The sequence below is a fragment of the Lutra lutra genome, chromosome 13 (assembly GCF_902655055.1).
Source record: "Lutra lutra chromosome 13, mLutLut1.2, whole genome shotgun sequence".
Classification (NCBI taxonomy): Eukaryota; Metazoa; Chordata; class Mammalia; order Carnivora; family Mustelidae; genus Lutra; species Lutra lutra.
In genome coordinates, this window is record NC_062290.1 from 89,041,375 (window position 1) to 89,059,736 (window position 18,362).

Genomic DNA, 18,362 nt, shown 5'->3' on the forward strand with positions numbered 1-18,362 from the left:
CTAGAAGATACAGGTGTTGGCCCAGCTGTGGGGGTGGGGGGGCAGGCTCAGGTTCAGTCACTGTAGAGCGGGGGCCAAAGGCTGGAACTGGTAGGAATGGACCACATCCAAGCTGGCTAGATTGGGTGTTTTCACTGTCAGACATCGGGAGGTTTATAGGAAAGGCACTCAAAAAAAACCCTTCACTTTGAAAATTTTAAATGTACAGCAAAGTTAAAAGGAAAATCCTAGAAAGGATGCCCATCAAACCAACACCTTGAATCATTCATTTACATTTTGTCATATTTACATCGTGTAAATACTTCTCTAAAACATTTCAGGGTGCCTGGGTGGCTCAGTGGGTTAAGCTGCTGCCTTCGGCTCAGGTCATGATCTCAGGGTCCTGGGATCAAGCCCTGCGTTGGGCTCTCTGCTCAATGGGGAGCCTGCTTCCCCCTCTCTACCTGCCTCTCTGCCTACTTGTGATCTCTCTGTCAAATAAATAAAAACTTAAAAAAATAAAAATAAAACATTTCAGAGTGTGGGACATGGATTTCACCCCTAAACACTTGAATGGGCAAATCTTAAATAAGGTAGCTTTCTGGCATAACCATAACGCCATAATCATGCCTAGGAAAATATTATTGGTAACTATTATCTGCTAGGGTTCTGAAAAAGAGTTTTTCCTGATGGGCTGGAGGTGGCCTTCAGTTCCACCTGTAGAAGAGGACGGATGCTTTCTTTTACTGTTCCCGTTGCTGACTCGAGTGAGGACCTGATCCTTACCTCCAATGCTGGCAAATAAGTTTGCATTCAACGTTTTTATTAAGGTACAATTTATATGCTATAAAGTGTACTTGCTTTAATTATTTTTTATTTTTTAAATTTTTGTATATATTTAGGAGCACCTGGGTGGCTCAGTCGTTGGGTGTCTACCTTCGGCTCAGGTCAGGATCCCAGGATCCTGGGATCCAGCCCAGTATCCGGCTCCCTGCTCTGCAGGAAGCCTGCTTCTCCCTCTCCCACTCTCCCTGCTGGTGTTCTTTCTCTCATTGTGTTTCACTCTGTGAAATAAATAAAACCTTTTTTAAAAATTTATATATATTAGGGGGACCTGGGTGGCTCGGTGGGTTGAGTCCTCTGCCTTCGGCTCAGGACATGATCCCAGGGTTCTGGGATCGAGCCCTGCATCAGGCTCTCTGCTCGGCAGGGAGCCTGCTTCCCCCGCCCCTGCTCTCAGCCTACTTGTGATCTCTGTCAAATAAATAAAATCTTTAAAAAAAATTTATATATATTAAAAAAATTTTTTTTAAGTAGGCTCCACCCCCACATGGAGTCCAAGTGGGGCTCGAACTCATGACCTGAGATCGAGACCTGAGCTGAGATCAAGAGTCGGATGCTCAACCAACTGAGCCACCTAGATGTCCCAAATTTAATTATTTTTTAAAGTAAATTTACAGAGGTGGGCAACGGTAATCAGAATATAATTTTAGAATAGTCCAATCACCCCCAAAAGACCCTTTGTACCCTTTGCAGTAAATTCCCTGGCCTCCAGGACCCCACCCATTTATGTTCTCTCTCCACTTGCCTTTCCTGGACATTTCTGTAAATGGAATCAAGTGTGTGGTCTTTTGTGCCTGGCTTCTTTATATAGAACCACATTTTTGAGGTCCATCCATTTTACCGCACGTCTTAGTATTCTATTTTTCGGTTACTCAGCAGCATTCCGCAGTGAGTTTTCCCCCTTCTTTTTTGCACACCAGTATGGATTCATGAGTTTTGACTTATTTGGTAACTTACAGTCACTTGCAGTCATTCTAGAGATGCTCAAATGGTCACAAAATTGACCACCAGGAGCACCTTTGAGCTGGCTCCCGGGTCTTTTTGACACCCGCTGCTCCAATCAGTCTTTGAGCACTCCCTTCCCAGCGTAAGATGTCCCAGAAAGCTCAGGATCCCAGAGACCAGAGGTGGGAAGGCCGAGGGGAACGCTGGTCCGTTTCCGTGGCGGACAGCAGACTCTTAAGAATCATGGTCTCCACAAACCATGCCTTTTGGAATCTGTGTCCTCGTATGGGCCTTGCCTACATCAGCTCTGGGCTCGGCTGCATGACCTGCTTTGGCCAGTGGGACAAGAGCAACGTGATGCAGGCAGAGGTTTGAGCACTGGAGCTCTGGGGCTCGCCCTCTTGGAAAGTAGCTGCAGCCATGAAGGAGACCGGGGCTCCTCTGCTTGGGAGGCCACGTGGAGGAGAGCGTGGGCACCCTGGCCGGCAGCCCCAGCTAACTCCCAGACTTGGAGGAGGCTGCTTGGACCACACAGGCCCAGTAGTGACCCCAGCAGAACTGCCCAGCTGAGCCCAGCCAAATTCGCTGATCTTGAGCAATACAATGGTGATGGTTTTACGGTACTACGTTTTGGGCTGGCTCGTTACACAGTGGTGGAGAACAGGTTCCAAACCCCTTGTTGATCCAAGGGGAGGTCACAAGGGGAGGGGTGACCACCCCAGTGCAGACAGTGAGTCTGTGGCTGTCCCTGGGATGGATGCCCAGGTCTCCTGAAGCCACGCCGCCTGTCCTTCACCTTGGAGTTGTTTGTATTTACATCAGGTCATGATCAGCCTCGGGGCTTCTTTTACAGGAGACTGATGCTTGCACAGCATGAGGAGGGGTGTGGAGGGCGAGATCTCGGAGTGTTTTTGGATTGACAATGTGGTTCACGCCAAGCGCTCAAAAAACAGTAGTTTGAATTACAACAGAAGTGGCTCCCGGATGTACACACAAATGGGACAGGACATTCACTTGTTCTCTGAGTATTTACTGTGCACCTGCTGTGTGCCAAGCTCTCCTCCAGCTGCATGGCAGTGGCAGATGTGAGAGCTGCCTGTGTGGCAGGCACGTCCACTCTCCATTCAGGAACATCCCAGTGGTAGCTTGAAAGTGGCCACAGGAAAGAGTACTTAAACCACGAAAATCAGAAAATGCCACCAGCACAAGAGATGAGCCAGATGATTTGTCTCGAGGACTTGGCACCCTGGTGCTTGTAACTCCAAACCCTGGCTTCTAGAATCTTCTGCTCTTGGAGACAGATAATAAATGGCTCCTCCCAGAGGTTTTAAAGCCAAAACGTCACTTCTAGAATGGGTCTTCTCGACCAAAATGTCACTTCTAGTTTGAGGCCCTGGGTCTTTTTTTTTTTTTTTTTCAATTTTGAGTAAACTGTACACCACACATGGGACTCGAACTCACCACCCTGAGAGCCAGGCGCCCCGAGACGATTTGGCTTTGTAACCGGCATCTTTGGGCTCCAGGCTTCCCACAACCTCCCCTGGAATGAGTTCCCTGAGGGTGGTGCACCACTGGTCACGTTCACTCTTCATCCCTGATGCCCATTCCTAGTCTGGCACTGGCTGGGAACTCTGGGTCTAAAGTGAACGAATGAACCTCTCATCCAGTGGGCGGCAGCAGACTCATTTTGGGGAGACAGGCTCAGAGATGGGGAGTTTCCTAAAGAACTTTGAGCACGAACAAGTGCAGGTGGGGTATGATGCCCTGGCAAATGGTGGGGGGCAGTCATGAGTCTCACTTGTCCTCAGCTATAAACTGGGAGCATTCAGTGCTGCCTTGCTGTCGTGACAATTGTGCAAGTGACTAAGAGTGGGGCACCTCCCAGTTTGCTTAGAGCGATACCAGGGGCCCTGCTGGTCCACCTCTCAGCTCAGGGAGGAGGCAGGTCGTTCCTGCAGCCTCCTGGGGGGGCTCCTCGCAGCAGGCACGTCTGCACTGCCCAGCCTCTTGTCCTCTTGCTTGACAGGTCGGACCTGTCATCTCTGCCATCTCAGGGACCCTGCTTTGGCTCCCAGGCACATCTCCATGAGAAATGTCCTAACTGGTACCCCAAAGGTATGCACAGTGTTCTAAGCAGCACTGTTCATAACTCCCCAAGCCCAGAAACACCCCAAATGTCCACTGAGAGTCGAATGGAAAATAAACTGCGGTGTGTGCTGTGTTCACACCAGGGAATGCTGCACAGCAGGAGTGAACACATTAGAACTACAGGCCACAGCGCGGATCACAAACACGATGCTCTTGAAAGAAGCCCCAGGCAAAAAGTACCTACTGTGGGATTCTGCTTATAGAAAGTACAAAATTCAGATCCACCTAATGCAGGGTGTTAGAAATTGGGATGGTGGTCATCAGAGGGTGACAAGACAGGGTGTCCGGGGCTCCTCGGGTCCTGCTTCTTGGTCTGGGGGCTGCTCACATAGATGGGCTTAGTTTGTGAAACATCTTCAACTTGTACACACCCGATTTTTGGAATTTCCTACATGAATGTTATATTTTAATTTTTTTTTTTTTTTTTTGAGAAGCAAAGCCCAACCAAGTATCCAACCCACCCTTCAGAGCTCCACTTTGTCCTCACCGCCGGTGGTGACCCTCAAAGTTTGGGATGGCCAGGCCCCTGCCAGCCCTCCTTCCCCAGCACCTGTCCCCTCTCCCTCTCTCTTGCCCTTCCCGCCCCCCCCCCCCCCCCCCCGCCACACTCCAGGGTCAGGACACTTGCTTATGCTGTTCCCTCTGCCAGGAAAATCCCACTAGGGAGAACGCCCTCTCATTTTATTTTATTTTTTATTTAAAAGATTTTATTTATTTATTTATTTTTAAATATTTTATTTGGGCGCCTGGGTGGCTCAGTGGGTTAAGCCGCTGCCTTCGGCTCGGGTCATGATCTCGGGGTCCTGGGATCGAGTTCCGCATCGGGCTCTCTGCTCAGCGGGGAGCCTGCTTCCCTCTCTCTCTGCCTGCCTCTCTGCCTGCTTGTGATCCCTGCCTGTCAGATAAATAAATAAAATAATTTTAAAAATAAAATTATTTAAAAAATAAATTATTAAAAAAATAATTTAAAAAATAAAATATTTTATTTATTCATTTGACAGACAGAGATCACAAGTAGACAGAGAGGCAGGCGGAGAGAGGGAAGCAGGCTCCCTGCTGAGCAGAGAGCTCCATGCGGGGCTCCATCCCAGGACCCTGGGATCATGACCTGAGCTGAAGGCAGAGGCTTTAACCCACTGAGCCACCCAGCTACCCCCGCCCTCTCATTTTATAGTCCCCTGTCCTTGTCACTTCCTCCACAACGCTCTCCCTGAGGTGAGAGGGCTCTGGCGTCAGACAGGCTGGGGTTTCAGGGGCTCTGCATCTCTAGGCCTATTTGCTCATCAGTGAAACGGCTGCCAGCCAGGGAGGGGCAAAGTAGCCAGGCTCAGGATGGATGCCCTGTGCCAGGGAATTATTCTGGGAAACTCACAGCCCCCTCCTCACACCTCCTGCTTCTCACAGGCTAATAGTGGCAGTGCCTGAGGGAGCTGAGCGCGGGTGACAGGGAGAGGGAGCCAGCTGACCCACACAAGCCCAGGCTGGGCTGGGTGGGAGCTGAGAACAGCTGAGAGGGCCCGGGGGCCCTCCTGGCTCGTGGGTGGGTTGAGTCCCCACCATCCCCCTCCACCCGACTCCTCAGCCCAACCCCATAGTTGCAGCAGAGTGAGCCACTTTGGGCAGTGAAACCTTCTGCTTTATTCTCACTTCGCACAGGGACTTAGGCAGTACACTTACTGAGCACTTGTTCTAGCACGAGTCTGGGCCAGGCTCAAACCCCTAACAGGCCTGGTTGTTTTTTTTTTTTTTTCTTCTTTTTAAGATTTTATTTATTTATTTGAAAGACGGAGTGCACGCACAGGAGAGCGGGGTAAGGGGCAGAGGGAGAAGCCAATTCCCCAATGAGCTGGGAGTCCCATGTGGGCTTGATCCTGGAACTCTGGGATCATGACCTGAGCAGAGGGCAGGTGGTTAACCGACTGAGCGACGCAGGGGCCCCCAGGCCCTGTCTTCATGTTGCCCAAGCTTCTCCATGTGGCTGGACCTAGTTTTATCAGAACCCCCAGAGCACATAGAAATACAAACTCCATGGCTCTGACTCAGATTTACTGAACCAACCCAGGCCCCGGTGGGACCCAGGAATCTGCATTTCTACAGCTGATCCTGGTGCGGCAAGAAGTCAGAGAACCACTGCTTATTGGGAGACTGACAAGGAACCAGTAATGGTCCAGGGTGGTCAGCGCTGAGGTAGAAGAGGAGACACAACCCGGAACTCAGTGGAGGCCTCTCACCTGGCCGTGGAAACCTCTAAGTGAGAAGAGACACCTGAGCCAGACTTGGGGCAGACACCTGAGCCAGGCGAAGTGGGGCAGGAGGGGAGATGCTTTCCAGGCAGCAGAACAGCCTGTGCCAAGTCTGGGAGACAAGAGGGGCCGGGCATCCTGGCTGGGCTGAGTAATTCAATCCAGCCGGAGAGACAGCGGGCAGGAGACGGGGAGGTGCGTGGGAAGGTGTGGCCCTGTGGCCACCGAGAGGAATGTTTCGGGGAAACCGAGGCGTAGGTGGAACACCGGCTTCTTGGCTTCTTGTTTAAAATGCTCCCCAAACGTGGCTGAATCAAAACATCTTTGTTAATTCAATGAAAGAAGGAAGGAATCTTTCTCAACTTGAGTTAAGCCTCCATTCGGTAAAGCATTTAGGGCACCGACTGAGCGCCCCGCCCGGGCAGCTCCGTCAGCCGCCCCACATCTTTCTACCACCGGGCTGTCGGCTTTGTGGGACCTGGCCTGTCGCCGGTCAGTACACGGGTCTTCGGCCTCAGTTTACTCATAACTAAAAGTGGGTCGGCTCAGATCCCAACGAGCTGAGGCTGCCTCCCTACTTCGAGCGTGCGTTCTGACGGCAGCCCAGCTCCCGCCAACCCTGGCTGGGCTTGGGGTACGGAGGAAGCCTCCACTCCGCGTAAGTCCCAGCCAAACCAAAGCTCCCACCAAACTTCAACACGCCCCCTACGCTAGCGCCTGATTGGCCCGTCCTGCTCACACTGTGAGCCCGCTTCACCTTGTGATTGGCTGTTCTGTTCTCGGTTGTGCGCTGAAACCCTCCTCTTTTCTGATTGGTCAGGCTCCTACCTGTGCTCGCCCTGGATTGGACGCCGGCTCGGTCGGCTCGCATGCTCCGGGGCCCCGCTCGCTGATTCGCCGCTCGGGTCAGCCTCAGGGCCGGCACGCTAAATGGTTGCGCCGCTACCTGTATCGGCCTCCGATTGGGCACGCGGCGCCTCCCCGGCGTGATAGGTCAGGACCACCGCCCCCCTGGCTCCCCATTGGCTGCTCAGCGAAGCCCGGTCTCCGGGTAAGATGGCAGCGGACGGACAGTGCTCGCTCCCCGCTTCATGGCGGCCAGTGACCCTCACCCACGTCGAATATCCTACAGGTAAAAGGCGGCCCCGCCTCGGAGGACGCTTTTCTGGGGTTGGCCCGTCATCCCCAGGCGCTCCAGCCCGCGCGAGCCCGCGGAGGGGGCGCCGGGCGCCCCGGGTGGGAACTGTCAAATAGTGAGCCTTGGAGGGGCTCGGCCGGCGCGCGCGCCGCGCAGGCGCAATGGTGCGGCGATGAGCTGGGCGAAATTGTGAGCGGCTCGTTCGCGCACTCTGCGGCTGCGCGGCCGGGCCGCTCCCCCGGGTCCGGGGACGAGGGTGGGCTGTAATGGGGCTGGGGTCTGCGTGAGGCGGGAATGGATGACCGGCCTGGACCTGGGGTCTTCTTTCCTGCCCTCCCTGGAGGCCGAGAGGCCAGACTCCCTCCTCGGCGTGCAGGGAGTGCCTCTTTCCTTCAGACAGCGCTTTGGGGCTGCAGAGAGCTCCCCACTGCTGGGAGTGTGCAAACCGAGGCCGGGAAGCTATTCGTTGTTTGAGTACTTGTGCCACGCCATGAGTAGGGCACTGCCCCACAACAGAGGGGGCCGGGTTAGGGGACTGGAAGCCCCTGGGATCTGACTTCTGGAGTTTCCCAATCAGATACGTCTCTAGAAGTGCAGGTTTTTCCAGCCGAGAGGTCCTGTAGCGACCATTGCGGAGGCTGAGTGGTGCAGATCTTGGGCCTTAGGGTCAGAAGTATCTGGGCTCCAGGTCAGGCTGAGGCCTGGAGCTAATGACTTCACCTCTCTGTGCCTCGGTTAGTTCGTCTCTAAAGTGGGATTGATCACAGTGCCTTCCTTCTAGTGGTGATGTGAGAAATGCTGAGTGCGATGCCTGGCGCACAGTAAGCTTTCAGTATATAACTGCCGTGAAGATCATCTCACCTTTCCAGGACCGTCTCAAGCCCACCCCACCCTCCCTGAGTAGGATGACTGGGTGTTGGGTGAGGCTGGGGGCTTCTCATTGAGCCCTGGTGGCCCCAAGAAAGGCCTGTGCATGCTGCTCTCGGGCGCAGAGATAGGAGTATCTGGCCCCAATGAGGGCTTCAGGGCTGGATGCCCGGAACTTTGACCCCAGGTGTTCTTGGTTATATTGGGGGTGGGGTGGCCCTGCCAGGCCTGTGCCCTGCCTGCCTACTCACCATTTATACCTCATTCATTCAGCAGTATTCACCGAGCACCTCCTGAGTGCTAGGCCCTGGGCTAGGTCTGGTTTAGAATGGTGAACAGGCCCATACCTTCTCTGCCCTATGGACTGTGAAAAAAAACCCCGCTTTACAGGAGGCTCGCCCCTGACAGGAGGGAAACCAAGGCCTGGAGAGGGGAAGGGGCTTGAAGGCCTCAGTGCTTTCATATTTCCTCTCCGTGGCCTCAGAGTAGCTTCTCCGAGTGCTCACAAACCAGAAGAAGGAACCTGGTGTTCGGGAGCAGCATGACACAGGCTGTGACAAGGGACCTTTTACAGGGACTGTGAGTGCCTGGAGGAGGGAGCTGGGTGAACCTGGGGGCCTCGTTCGAGGTCTAGTCCGTTGCTCACTCTTCTGTAGCCCCTTTTGTGCCCTCACCACACTGATCCTTGCTTCCTTCATTCCTTCTCTACTCACGTAGCATTGTTTTTGAGCCTGGGTAAGTGCCAGGGGCTGTGGTGGGCTTGGGAGATTGGGCAGGGTGTAGAGACCCCGTCCAGCTCTCCTGGAGCCTAATGTGTAGAGAGAGGGACAGATACTGGCCCCATAGCTACACTAGCGAGTGTATCATGAGCCATGCCCTGGTTACAGATTCCCCCACAGACTGAGAGCTCTGCGATGGCAGGAACGTGTCTTTTTTTTTTTTTTTTTCCCCACTGTGGTGGCTACTTCATTTATTAATGTTGCATTAACACAGACAGCATTTCAGTTGGGGGAGCCTGGGTGTGCCAAGGTCCAGAAGTGGGACAGGGCAGGGGGCATTCAGGGAATGCTCTGAGTTATGTTCGTGGGGAATGGAACAGAGGTGGGAGGGAAGCAGGGGCAGGTCTGTGCAGGGCCTGATGAGCTGGGCTGAAGTGGGATTCATCCCAGGGGCAGAGGGAACCACACAGGAGCTAAGATCAGAGAGTGATGAGGCCAGAGTGTCTGCAGCATCTGCAGGAAGACCCAAGGGTAGTGTTGGCTGTGGGACAGGCTGTGGAGATGGTCAAAGGTTTTGGGGCACCAAATACTCCCTGTCCTTACAACCTGGTGCTTGGGGCATCCTTTGGGCAGCCGAGAAACCCAGAGTCTCAGAACTGGAAGGGACCAGGCCATCATGTGAATGAGATGGAGGGCCTCACCCAGTGTCACCCAGTGGGCCCGGGGCAGCAGTGGCCCTCACGCCTAGGTTGCTGGGCCCTTCCCTCACGCCAGTTCTGCCAGCCAGTCCTACCGTGGGTAGATGTGAGTGAGGCCAGGTGTGTGACCGTCTCTTCAGCCTGGAATCCAGGCTCGACCCTTCGGGGTACTTTCCTGCCACCTGTGTGAGACCAGGCCGGTGGTGTGGGCTGTTTCCCGCGCTGCGTTCTCCCAACATGGAAGTGTCCTGCGTGCTAGGGTCTGAGCTGGTCTCATGGGCCTTGCTGCATCAAAGCTCCCACCGCGCTGTAGGACGTGGGTGCCCTTCTCACTGGCTCAGGAACTGAACCATGAGGCATGCATGCCCTCTGACCCGAGAGCGGCCCTTCAGCCGCCCTGTCTCGAATGGCGAGGGCAGTCTTCGGACCCTGTGTCAGCCCTGCCCTTGACCGAGAGGGAACCTGGCTCTTGTCTCTTGGCTTCCATGTCCTCAGCTCTCAAAGGGGCTCCTGATTCCCGTACAGCCTCCTTTCTGGGCCTGTAAAGAGGGTAAAAACAGGTCATAGGTAGCCAATGTCTTGCCAATGGAGAGGTTACCGTATGGGTGAAAGCAGCCTCTCCCCTCCCCTCGCTTGGTCCCTGACACTCTTTCTGCAGGGTCCAGAGATTTCCAGGTTCCTTTGGAGGCCCAGGGCTTGGCGGGGGGAGCCTCAGCGCAGCGCTGTGTTCCAGAGGCACCTGTGTGCCTGCCGGCCTGCCTCCTCCTCCAGGACCTGGCCTTGAAGGTCAGGCCAGGCCAGGTTCAAATTCCTGCTTTGGCAGGGTGGTGGGCTTACTACCTGAACCAGGCTAGAGAGTTGGATTTTAGGTCAGACCCCACCTTCTTCTGGTTGTGTGTCCTTGGGCAAGTCACACAACCCCTGTGGACTGAGTTTCTTTCTTTACAGAATGGGGCCAGCGAAGGCACTAGCTTTAAACTTCCGATCTATGCACATGAGGGCTCATTGATTGGACACTGGTCTGTCGTGCCCATGGCTGAGTTGGTGTGGTCACCTGGTAGACTGAGGCAGCCACAGCTGCCTGGTCCTGCCCTTTGGGCCCTCCTGGGGCCTCCTTTCTGGCTCAGGCCCCACTTGACTTGCTGGGTGTTGCCCCTCTTGTGATTGTGGTGCTCTGTCCTCATCCTGTTCTCCCTGTGCCCACCCCTCCCCCTGCCCCACCCCAGGTGATCTCTCTGGCCACCTCCTTGCCTACCTGAGCCTCAGCCCTGTCTTCGTCATTGTTGGTTTCGTGACCCTCATCATATTCAAGCGGGAGCTGCACACGGTGAGTAAGTCCGTCCCTGCCCGTCCCTCCACTGCTCCTCTGGTGCCCCCATGCTGGGGAGGGGTGCGGGGGGGGGGTGGGCTCCGGGCACACCTCTTCATCCCAGGAGCTTTGCTCTCCTTTCTCTGCCTCCACCTTTCTTGGGTGGAGCTTCCCAGCCTGTTCGGGCTGTTCACTAGTTGGGCGGGGAGGGTCAGGCAGCTGCCACAGTCTTTGGGCCTGGGTGGCAGCCAGCAGGCACACTGAGGCCCAGCTGACCTCACATCTTCCCGGCAGATTTCGTTCCTCGGGGGCCTGGCACTGAACGAGGGGGTCAACTGGCTGATCAAACACGTCATCCAGGAGCCACGGCCCTGTGGAGGTGGGGTCTGGGTCGTGGGGTCTGGGGGGTCCCCTGGTCTGGATGTGACCGGAAGGCCTGCATCCCCCCATCCTGCTGTGTTCTCTCTCTCCCAGGCCCCCACATGGCAGTGGGCACCAAGTACGGGATGCCCTCCAGCCACTCCCAGTTTATGTGGTTCTTCTCCGTCTATTCCTTCCTCTTCCTGTATTTAAGGTGAGATTCTGCCCTGGCAGGGGGGGGGGGGGGCCGAACCGGCCCAGTCTGGCCTCTGCCAGGGACTCGCTCTTAGCCCTTTGGACATCCTTGGGGCTTGGCCTCTGTCGGGGGTGGGTGGAGCTGCAGCCACGGAGAAGGTGCCTGGGCAGCATTTGGATGGGACTGGGGCTGTCTGGGAGGCCTGAGGTCCAGGCTGTGGGCTGAGGCCATCTGACGGGCCTGTTTTCCCAGAATGCACCAAACAAACAACGCCAGGTTCCTGGACTTGCTATGGAGGCATGTGCTTTCCCTGGGTCTCCTCGCTGCGGCCTTTCTAGTCTCCTATAGCAGGTATGGAGGGGCGGAGAGCCCCACCCCCACCCCGTCCCCTGGGGTCTTGCTGCATTTGTGGTCCCTGTTGGACCTCCCCATGGATCCAAGTCCCAGAGCCTGTACAGCAGGCCTGGGAAAGGGGTCCCAGGCCTCTCATTTTAAGGGCTAGGGCTCTGCTCCCCCTTCCAGCCTGGTTCTTCTCTCTCCTCCTGGCCGATCCCACAGTTCTGGGGACACCTGCGCACATCAGCCGTCTGTTCCCAGTGTCCTGGAGGATCTTCGTGCAGACAGACTCAGAGCTGAAGGCTGGACAGAAGGGAGGCACATCCCAGCCGAACCATCCCTTCCCTTCTGTGGTTGGGGGAGCCACTGCTGGAAGGAGCAGCTCCTTCTGGAAGTAGATTGGAGGCTGTGTGTTCACAGAAGTCTGTCCTATCTGCGTGTGTCTCCCTGCGTGCACACGCAGGTTCCAGGGAATCCAGTGCTTGGGCATGGGGGATCGCGCAGGCCCGTGCCCAGCTGGGTCTCATGAACTTCCCTCTGTCCTTGGCCCAGGGTCTACCTGCTGTACCACACCTGGAGCCAGGTGCTCTATGGGGGCATTGCTGGGAGCCTCATGGCCGTCGCCTGGTTCGCCTTCACCCAGGAGGTCCTCACCCCGCTGTTCCCTAGGATAGCAGCCTGGTAACTGCCTCCTGCCCCGTGACTGCCTCACCTGCCTCTGCCCCCGGCCTCCAGCACCCTGGGAGGGCCCTCATGTCCCCCTTTTCGGAGGGCATGGGCTGCAGGACCTACTTGCCTGGCATCCTCCTCCCTCTGGTGTTTCTTCAGGCCCAGAAGCCAAGGGGCCATCCTCTGCACCTCGGCTCTCAGGGACTTGGGAAGCAGCCCGAGTCCTGCTGCGCTGCGTGTACCGTGGGGCAGCACTCCTGCCCGAGTGTCACACAGGTGACACGTCTGGGTCTCTCAGTGGCTCCTGGGTCACAGGCCAGGCAGAGACTCTGAACAGTGGGGGAGGGTGCATTGCCAGCCCTGGGCACTGGGGGGGCGGGTAGTTTGACTTGGTGGCAGGCTTGTGCCCTGATGTGGTCCTGGCTTTCTGGATGTCTGTTTCTCTAGGCCTATCTCTGAGTTCTTCCTAATCCGAGACACGAGCCTCATCCCCAACGTACTCTGGTTTGAGTACACGGTAACCCGGGCAGAAGCCAGGTGAGTTAGGTGCCAACAGTCAAGGGGTCCTGGCTCAGTGGGGCAGAGCCCCACAGCGGCCACTGTACCCCCTTTTAGGAGGGCTCCCTAGTAGCCAACCACTTGTCTCAGCACTTTTCCTGCACTACTTCATTGCACCTTCCCCTGAGCCCCATTTTACAGCTGAGGAACTGAGGCTCAGAGAAGAGAAGAGGAGTGACTTGACTGGGGACTTGTGGTTGGTGGGTGTGGGAGCTGGGCAGGGAGCCCGGCTGTCTGGCCCAGAGCTGTCCTTTTAGACTCTGTAGCCCAGAGCCAGATAGCTGGGCGGTAGAGATTCTTGGGCTGGCTGTATGTGGCTATCCCTTGGAGTTGTTTGGTCCAGATACTCTCCTATGGATGGGTAAACTGAGGCACGGGGAGTTGGGGCTGCCTGTGGTTGCATAACAGGTTGGGGCAAAGGTGGGCTTGGGAGCCTCCTGACTCCACTGTCCCTCTCCACTGACCCCAGATCCTGGGCGGGGCGCCAGCTGGGATGGGGAAGGCTGGGTTTCTCCTCAGGTGCAGAGGGGGAGCTGAGGTGAGGTGAGACTCCAGAGTAAGCCTGGGAGGTTTCCTGACATGCTGGTGAGAAGAACCCTGGGGCAGGCCCCGGTGGAGTGTTCCAGGAAATGTGTCTGGTGCCTCATGCTCCAAATTATCCTAATGAGCTTAAGGGTAAAGCCCTGGATGCATGAGGAAAGGAGATTTGAGGGGGTTAGGACAGGCAATCCCATTATCGATGGAAGAGCCCCAGCTGGCCACACCTGGCTGGGCCCACACCTGCTTTCATCAACCAGAATTTCCGGGTGCATCTGCCCTGGGCCAGCCCGTGTGCCGGGGGGTAGCACAGAGGGAGGGGCTCACGGCAGGCAGGGGAGACGTGAGGAATGAAGCGCCTGTCTGTGTGGTCTGTGTCCTGGGTCTGAGAGCTCATGGCAGGATCCTGAGTGGGGAGGGAGGGGGCAGGGTAGTTGTGCGGGCTGCCCTGGGGAGGCGGGCCTGAGTGTGGAGAAAGAGTGGGCCTGATGAAGTGGAGGTGGCAGGGAGCATGCCCTTTGCAGAGGGAACCGCACCCACGAAGTTTCTAAGGCAGGGCAAAGCGGGGTGAGTCCACTGAACAGACAGAGGCAGGTGTGACTGGAGCCCAGGAACGAGGGGACAGAGCAGGAGATGCGGCCCGGGCTACATCATGCAGGACGTGTGGGCGCAGTGAGTTTTCTGTATTTTATTTTTATTATTTTTTAAAGATTATACTTATTAATTTGCTGGAGAGAGAGCACAGGTAGGCAGAGTAGCAGACAGAAGGAGAGGGAGAAGCAGACTCCCTGCTGAGCAGGGAGCCTGATATGGGACTTGATCCCAGCACCCTGGAATCATGACCTGAGCCGAAGGCAGACATGCTTAACCGACCGAGCCACCCAGGCGCCCCAGTTTTCTGAATTTTAAATGGTACTCAAGACAGGTCAGTTCATTCTCCTTTCTGAGCCTCAGTCAGCCTCTCTGGAAAATGGGGGAGATTGTCCCTGCTTCACTCTGGTTGCTGGGCTCATCGTGGATATAGCCATTGCCCCAACCAGACACTGAAATCCCCTGTCGAAAGTCCATCAGTAGTTCTCCCTTGGCCTACGTAGCTCCAGGTGCAGAGCTGTCTTTCATCCGCTTGGGTCAGTGATAATAGAACCCTGCTTTTGCTGGCTTATCTCTAATCCCCAGCATTTGTTGGATTCTAGCCAGGTCCCTCTAGCCTCAGGCCTCATCCCTGGCCCACCTCTGACCCAGTGTCATGGCTGGGTTCCTGAGCTCCAGAACTGAGACATCTGGATACGGCCCAGCCTGAGACACTGATCCTCTTTGGGATTCCAAATCCCAGGTCCCAGGGCAGGGAGCTCCAACTGGCCCAGTTTGAGTCAATCATGGGTGCTACTGGAGTGGGCAGTCACCCATTTTGATGGAACTGTGGATAGGGTGGGGACAGCTGAGGGCGTGGGTTACGAATGCCAGGGGTCCTCTCATTTGACCCCCAAACATCCTGACCTGTGACCTCCACCCCCACTTTGTAGGAACAGACAGCGTAAGCTGGGAACGAAACTGCAGTGACCGGTGAGTGTGGCTGGGTCCAGCCTCCAGATCTGGCATGCTTGATGCCTTGCAGGATGGACAGAACGACAGACAGAGGGATGAAGCAGAGACCTCTACAGACCCAAGTCACCAAGTGGAGCCTTTTTTTTCTTATTTTAATTTTAATGAACAAGGTGGACCAAAGGGCCGAGGCAGCCCCTCAACCCAGGACCCTGGGGGGCCTGCTGCCCAGGGGCCACGCGGCCAGAGACCCTCGCTGTGCTGCTGCCAGCCCCTGGTCGGGCAGAGAGTGCCCTCGGCGTGGGCACCGGGGGGTGGTGTAGAGGAGGAGAGCTTGCACCTCTGGTCGCGGGGCCAGGAGATCCGGGTGGCGTGAACAATACACACTATTTATTTTTGGGTTTTGTCAAAGGCAGACAGGCTTTTGGAGATGGGGCCGAAGGAGCCTGCCTGCCCACTGCGGTTGCCCTGCATACAGGGAGGGGCCGAGGTCAGCCGCCCGGGGGCCCTTTGCCTGGGGCCCAGGGGACACACCGCCTCTCCCTGGGCCAGAAAGGTGGCGTGGGGGCCCCGGAGGAGGGGAGCACCTCCACGCCCTCGCTGCCACCAATGCCATTCCAGAACCTTGTTCAGTGTTTCCTTGTCTGGGGGCCGGGGCCCCGTGAGCGCGTGCTTCCGGCCGCTGCTCTCGTCGTGCCCTACCCGTTACTGACCCTGCACCACAAGGGCTTTTTCTGGTCCCCTGTCCCCAAGACGATGGTCCCCTTCTGACAAAAGAGCCTGCACATGTGGGTGAGCGAACCCAGGCTGTTTACAGCTCTTTTCCTGTCCTGCCTTCCCGTAGCCGTTCGTTGTCAACTCCTCCCAAACACAGTGCAGAGGAACCAGGAGCCGGGTGAGGGGAGCGGAGCTGTGGGTGCCTGATGTCACTGTCCTCCCCTCCCCTCCTCCCTTCCCCTTCCCTCCGTGTGCTCTGAACACTCCCTTGTCCTTCTCGACACCCTCCCGAGAGCCTGGGTACTTGCTCAGGCACCCTTAAGCCTGTGTCCGGGGTGTGGTTGCACAGATCCCCACTGTCCAGTGTGGAGGGCAGCTACTCCTGAGGGGACCCAACCTCTTAAGTCACTCTTGAATGGAGTTGTGGAGAAGAGATGCTTCTTTGGAAGTTTCTAGAACTGAACCAGGCTGCTCGGGACCTGTGTTCCACACCCCCCTAACCCACCACCCTTTTTCTTTGTGGAGGTTCCTAACCTGCTGCTGAAGCACAATATTTCGGTGCTTTCTTTTCTCCTTTGTTAAAGACAGTGTCCAAAAGCCATTCCAGATGCCAGGACCAGGGGCCTATTTCTGGGGAAGGTTGGTCAGTCCCCACATTTTCCTCCCCTTCCTTTCTTATTTTTATTTTTTACTTTTTGCCTGAGACAAGCCAAGTGTGAGGTGGTTTGATTTAAGAAAAATCAATGAAATTGTTTACTATTGTTTTAAAATAAAATCTTGAACTCTGGCGGCTCGAGCCTATCTATGTTGCCTGAGCTCATAAGAGGAACCAGGGGCGGGCTGTGGCCGTGGGGACATGCCACCCTCAGGGGCAAGAATGTGGTTAACACCATAAAATCATAAGCATCTCCAAGACATCTAGTCCATTCCAGCCCCCAAACCTGGGGTTTGAACAGCCTCTGTGATATTTCCCCCACCAGTGCCTGAGGACATCTCGCTGCCTGCTATTCAGTTCCAAGTTCCCCTTTCGGTGGTCCTGCTCTGCCCCCCTGTGTGATCCGGCTGGCTCTGGCTGTGTGCTCAGCCTCACTCTCCATGGGATAGCCCTTGAGGACTGGGCAAGCGAGCCCTTCCTAAGCCTTGGCCGCCTCCTCTCCATGTTTAACTCAGTGAGTTTCTTGCTTTGGGAGATACAGCTGCAGCCTGAGCTGGGTGTTTGGAGGCCTCATGGGAGTGCCTTGGGCACAAGTCACCCCCAAGGGCTGGCCCATGGTAGGGAGGCTTCTCCTTCCTTGATTCACACAGCAGAGATGCAGAACGAACACACCTTCGGTCAGGGTCAGGGTGAACCAGAACTGTCTGTTGGCCCTTGAGCTTGGAGGTTGGGTTTGGATCCCTGCTGGGTCCCCAGAACCTTGACATTCAGTCACGTTGACCTCACCCCAGGTATGAGGCAGAAGCAAACAAATCTCTGGAGAAAACTTCATCCAAGACTTCAGTTATTTGTGTACATAATTTTTGAAGATTTTATTTATTGGAGAGAGAGCGAGCATGAGTGGGGGCAGAGGGAGAGAGACAAGCTGACGCCCCCCTGAGCGCAGAGCCTGACATGGGGCTCGATCCCAGGACCCTGAATTATGACCTGAGCCAAAAGCAGATGCTTAACTAACTGAGCCACCGGGCCCCGCCGTGTATAAAAGTTTTTTAAATCACAGTGCACAAAATACAAACCGAGATGGCCAGGTACGAAAGGAAGTGGCACCGTAACGGGGAACCAGCAGAAAGCCAACAATGGAGGCAGACCCGTAAATACTGGGATGTTACTGGAATGATCAGGCACAGACGAAATTGTTCTACTATTTTAAGGAAATGAAAGGCAATCTTTAAAATATCTGTAGGGGACAGGAAACTAAAGTGAGATCTGGCAGATACTGAAATGAATCAAAAGTGAAGAAGAATAGGTATGTATAAGGCAGACTGGACACAGCTGAGGACAGGAGAGCCGGAGGACAGGTGGGACACAAATCCAGCAGGCAGGGAGGAGAGAGGAAAGGGGCTGTCCAGTGAGCTTTGGGGGTTCCCTGAGTCCCAGGTAGACTCGCTGCCTTCACCCCCATTGGCAGTTCCCCGCCCCTGCCCACCATCCCCACCTTCAGGCAGCCCAACTTGTCCGGTTCAGTCTGGGCCCCAAGCCTAGCTGACTACTTCGTATTTGATAAACATCTTTCAAATGTCTCTAGTCCCACCTGCCAAGCCACTCTGAGTCCAGGGCCCCACCGGTCCCTCCCTGGAGACCGTGAAGCCTCCACCCATGGCTCCCTCATCCACAGCCCAGCCAGGCCCCCTTCAACCCATTCCTCGGCATCTTCCTGAAACACCCTCCTCACTGTCTTGGGAGAATCCCCCTGTATGGGGCCCTAGGTGGTCTGGCCCCATTCTCTGGGCCGCATCTCTTGCTCCCTGGGACTTTGGGCAAGGGGTATACCCTCTCCTGGCTTCATCAAAGAATGAGGAACCCGTCTCTGGCTGTGAGCAGGCTCAGGCTGGACAGTCCCCAG

General features: G+C 55.6%; 1 protein-coding gene across 1 annotated transcript; it reads left to right on the plus strand.

Annotated features, from left to right (window-relative positions):
• Positions 1–7,129: 7,129 nt before the first annotated feature.
• Positions 7,130–16,591, plus strand: DOLPP1 (dolichyldiphosphatase 1). The gene is made up of 8 exons (XM_047700815.1): positions 7,130–7,290; positions 10,807–10,907; positions 11,184–11,268; positions 11,364–11,463; positions 11,698–11,796; positions 12,334–12,462; positions 12,898–12,987; positions 15,069–16,591. The coding sequence occupies exons 1-8, from the start codon at positions 7,215–7,217 to the stop codon at positions 15,103–15,105; spliced, it is 717 nt and encodes a 238-aa protein (XP_047556771.1). The 5' UTR covers positions 7,130–7,214; the 3' UTR covers positions 15,106–16,591.
• The last annotated feature ends 1,771 nt before the right edge of the window (positions 16,592–18,362 follow it).

Excerpts from the sequence above, each read along its gene's own strand:
- DOLPP1 (XM_047700815.1), top strand. The coding sequence starts at position 7,215 with ATGGCAGCGGACGGACAGTGCTCGCTCCCCGCTTCATGGCGGCCAGTG. Across the intron at positions 11,797-12,333 it reads TTTCTAGTCTCCTATAGCAG|GGTCTACCTGCTGTACCACA; the intron begins GTATGGAGGGGC and ends TCCTTGGCCCAG. Across the intron at positions 12,988-15,068 it reads GTAACCCGGGCAGAAGCCAG|GAACAGACAGCGTAAGCTGG; the intron begins GTGAGTTAGGTG and ends CCCACTTTGTAG.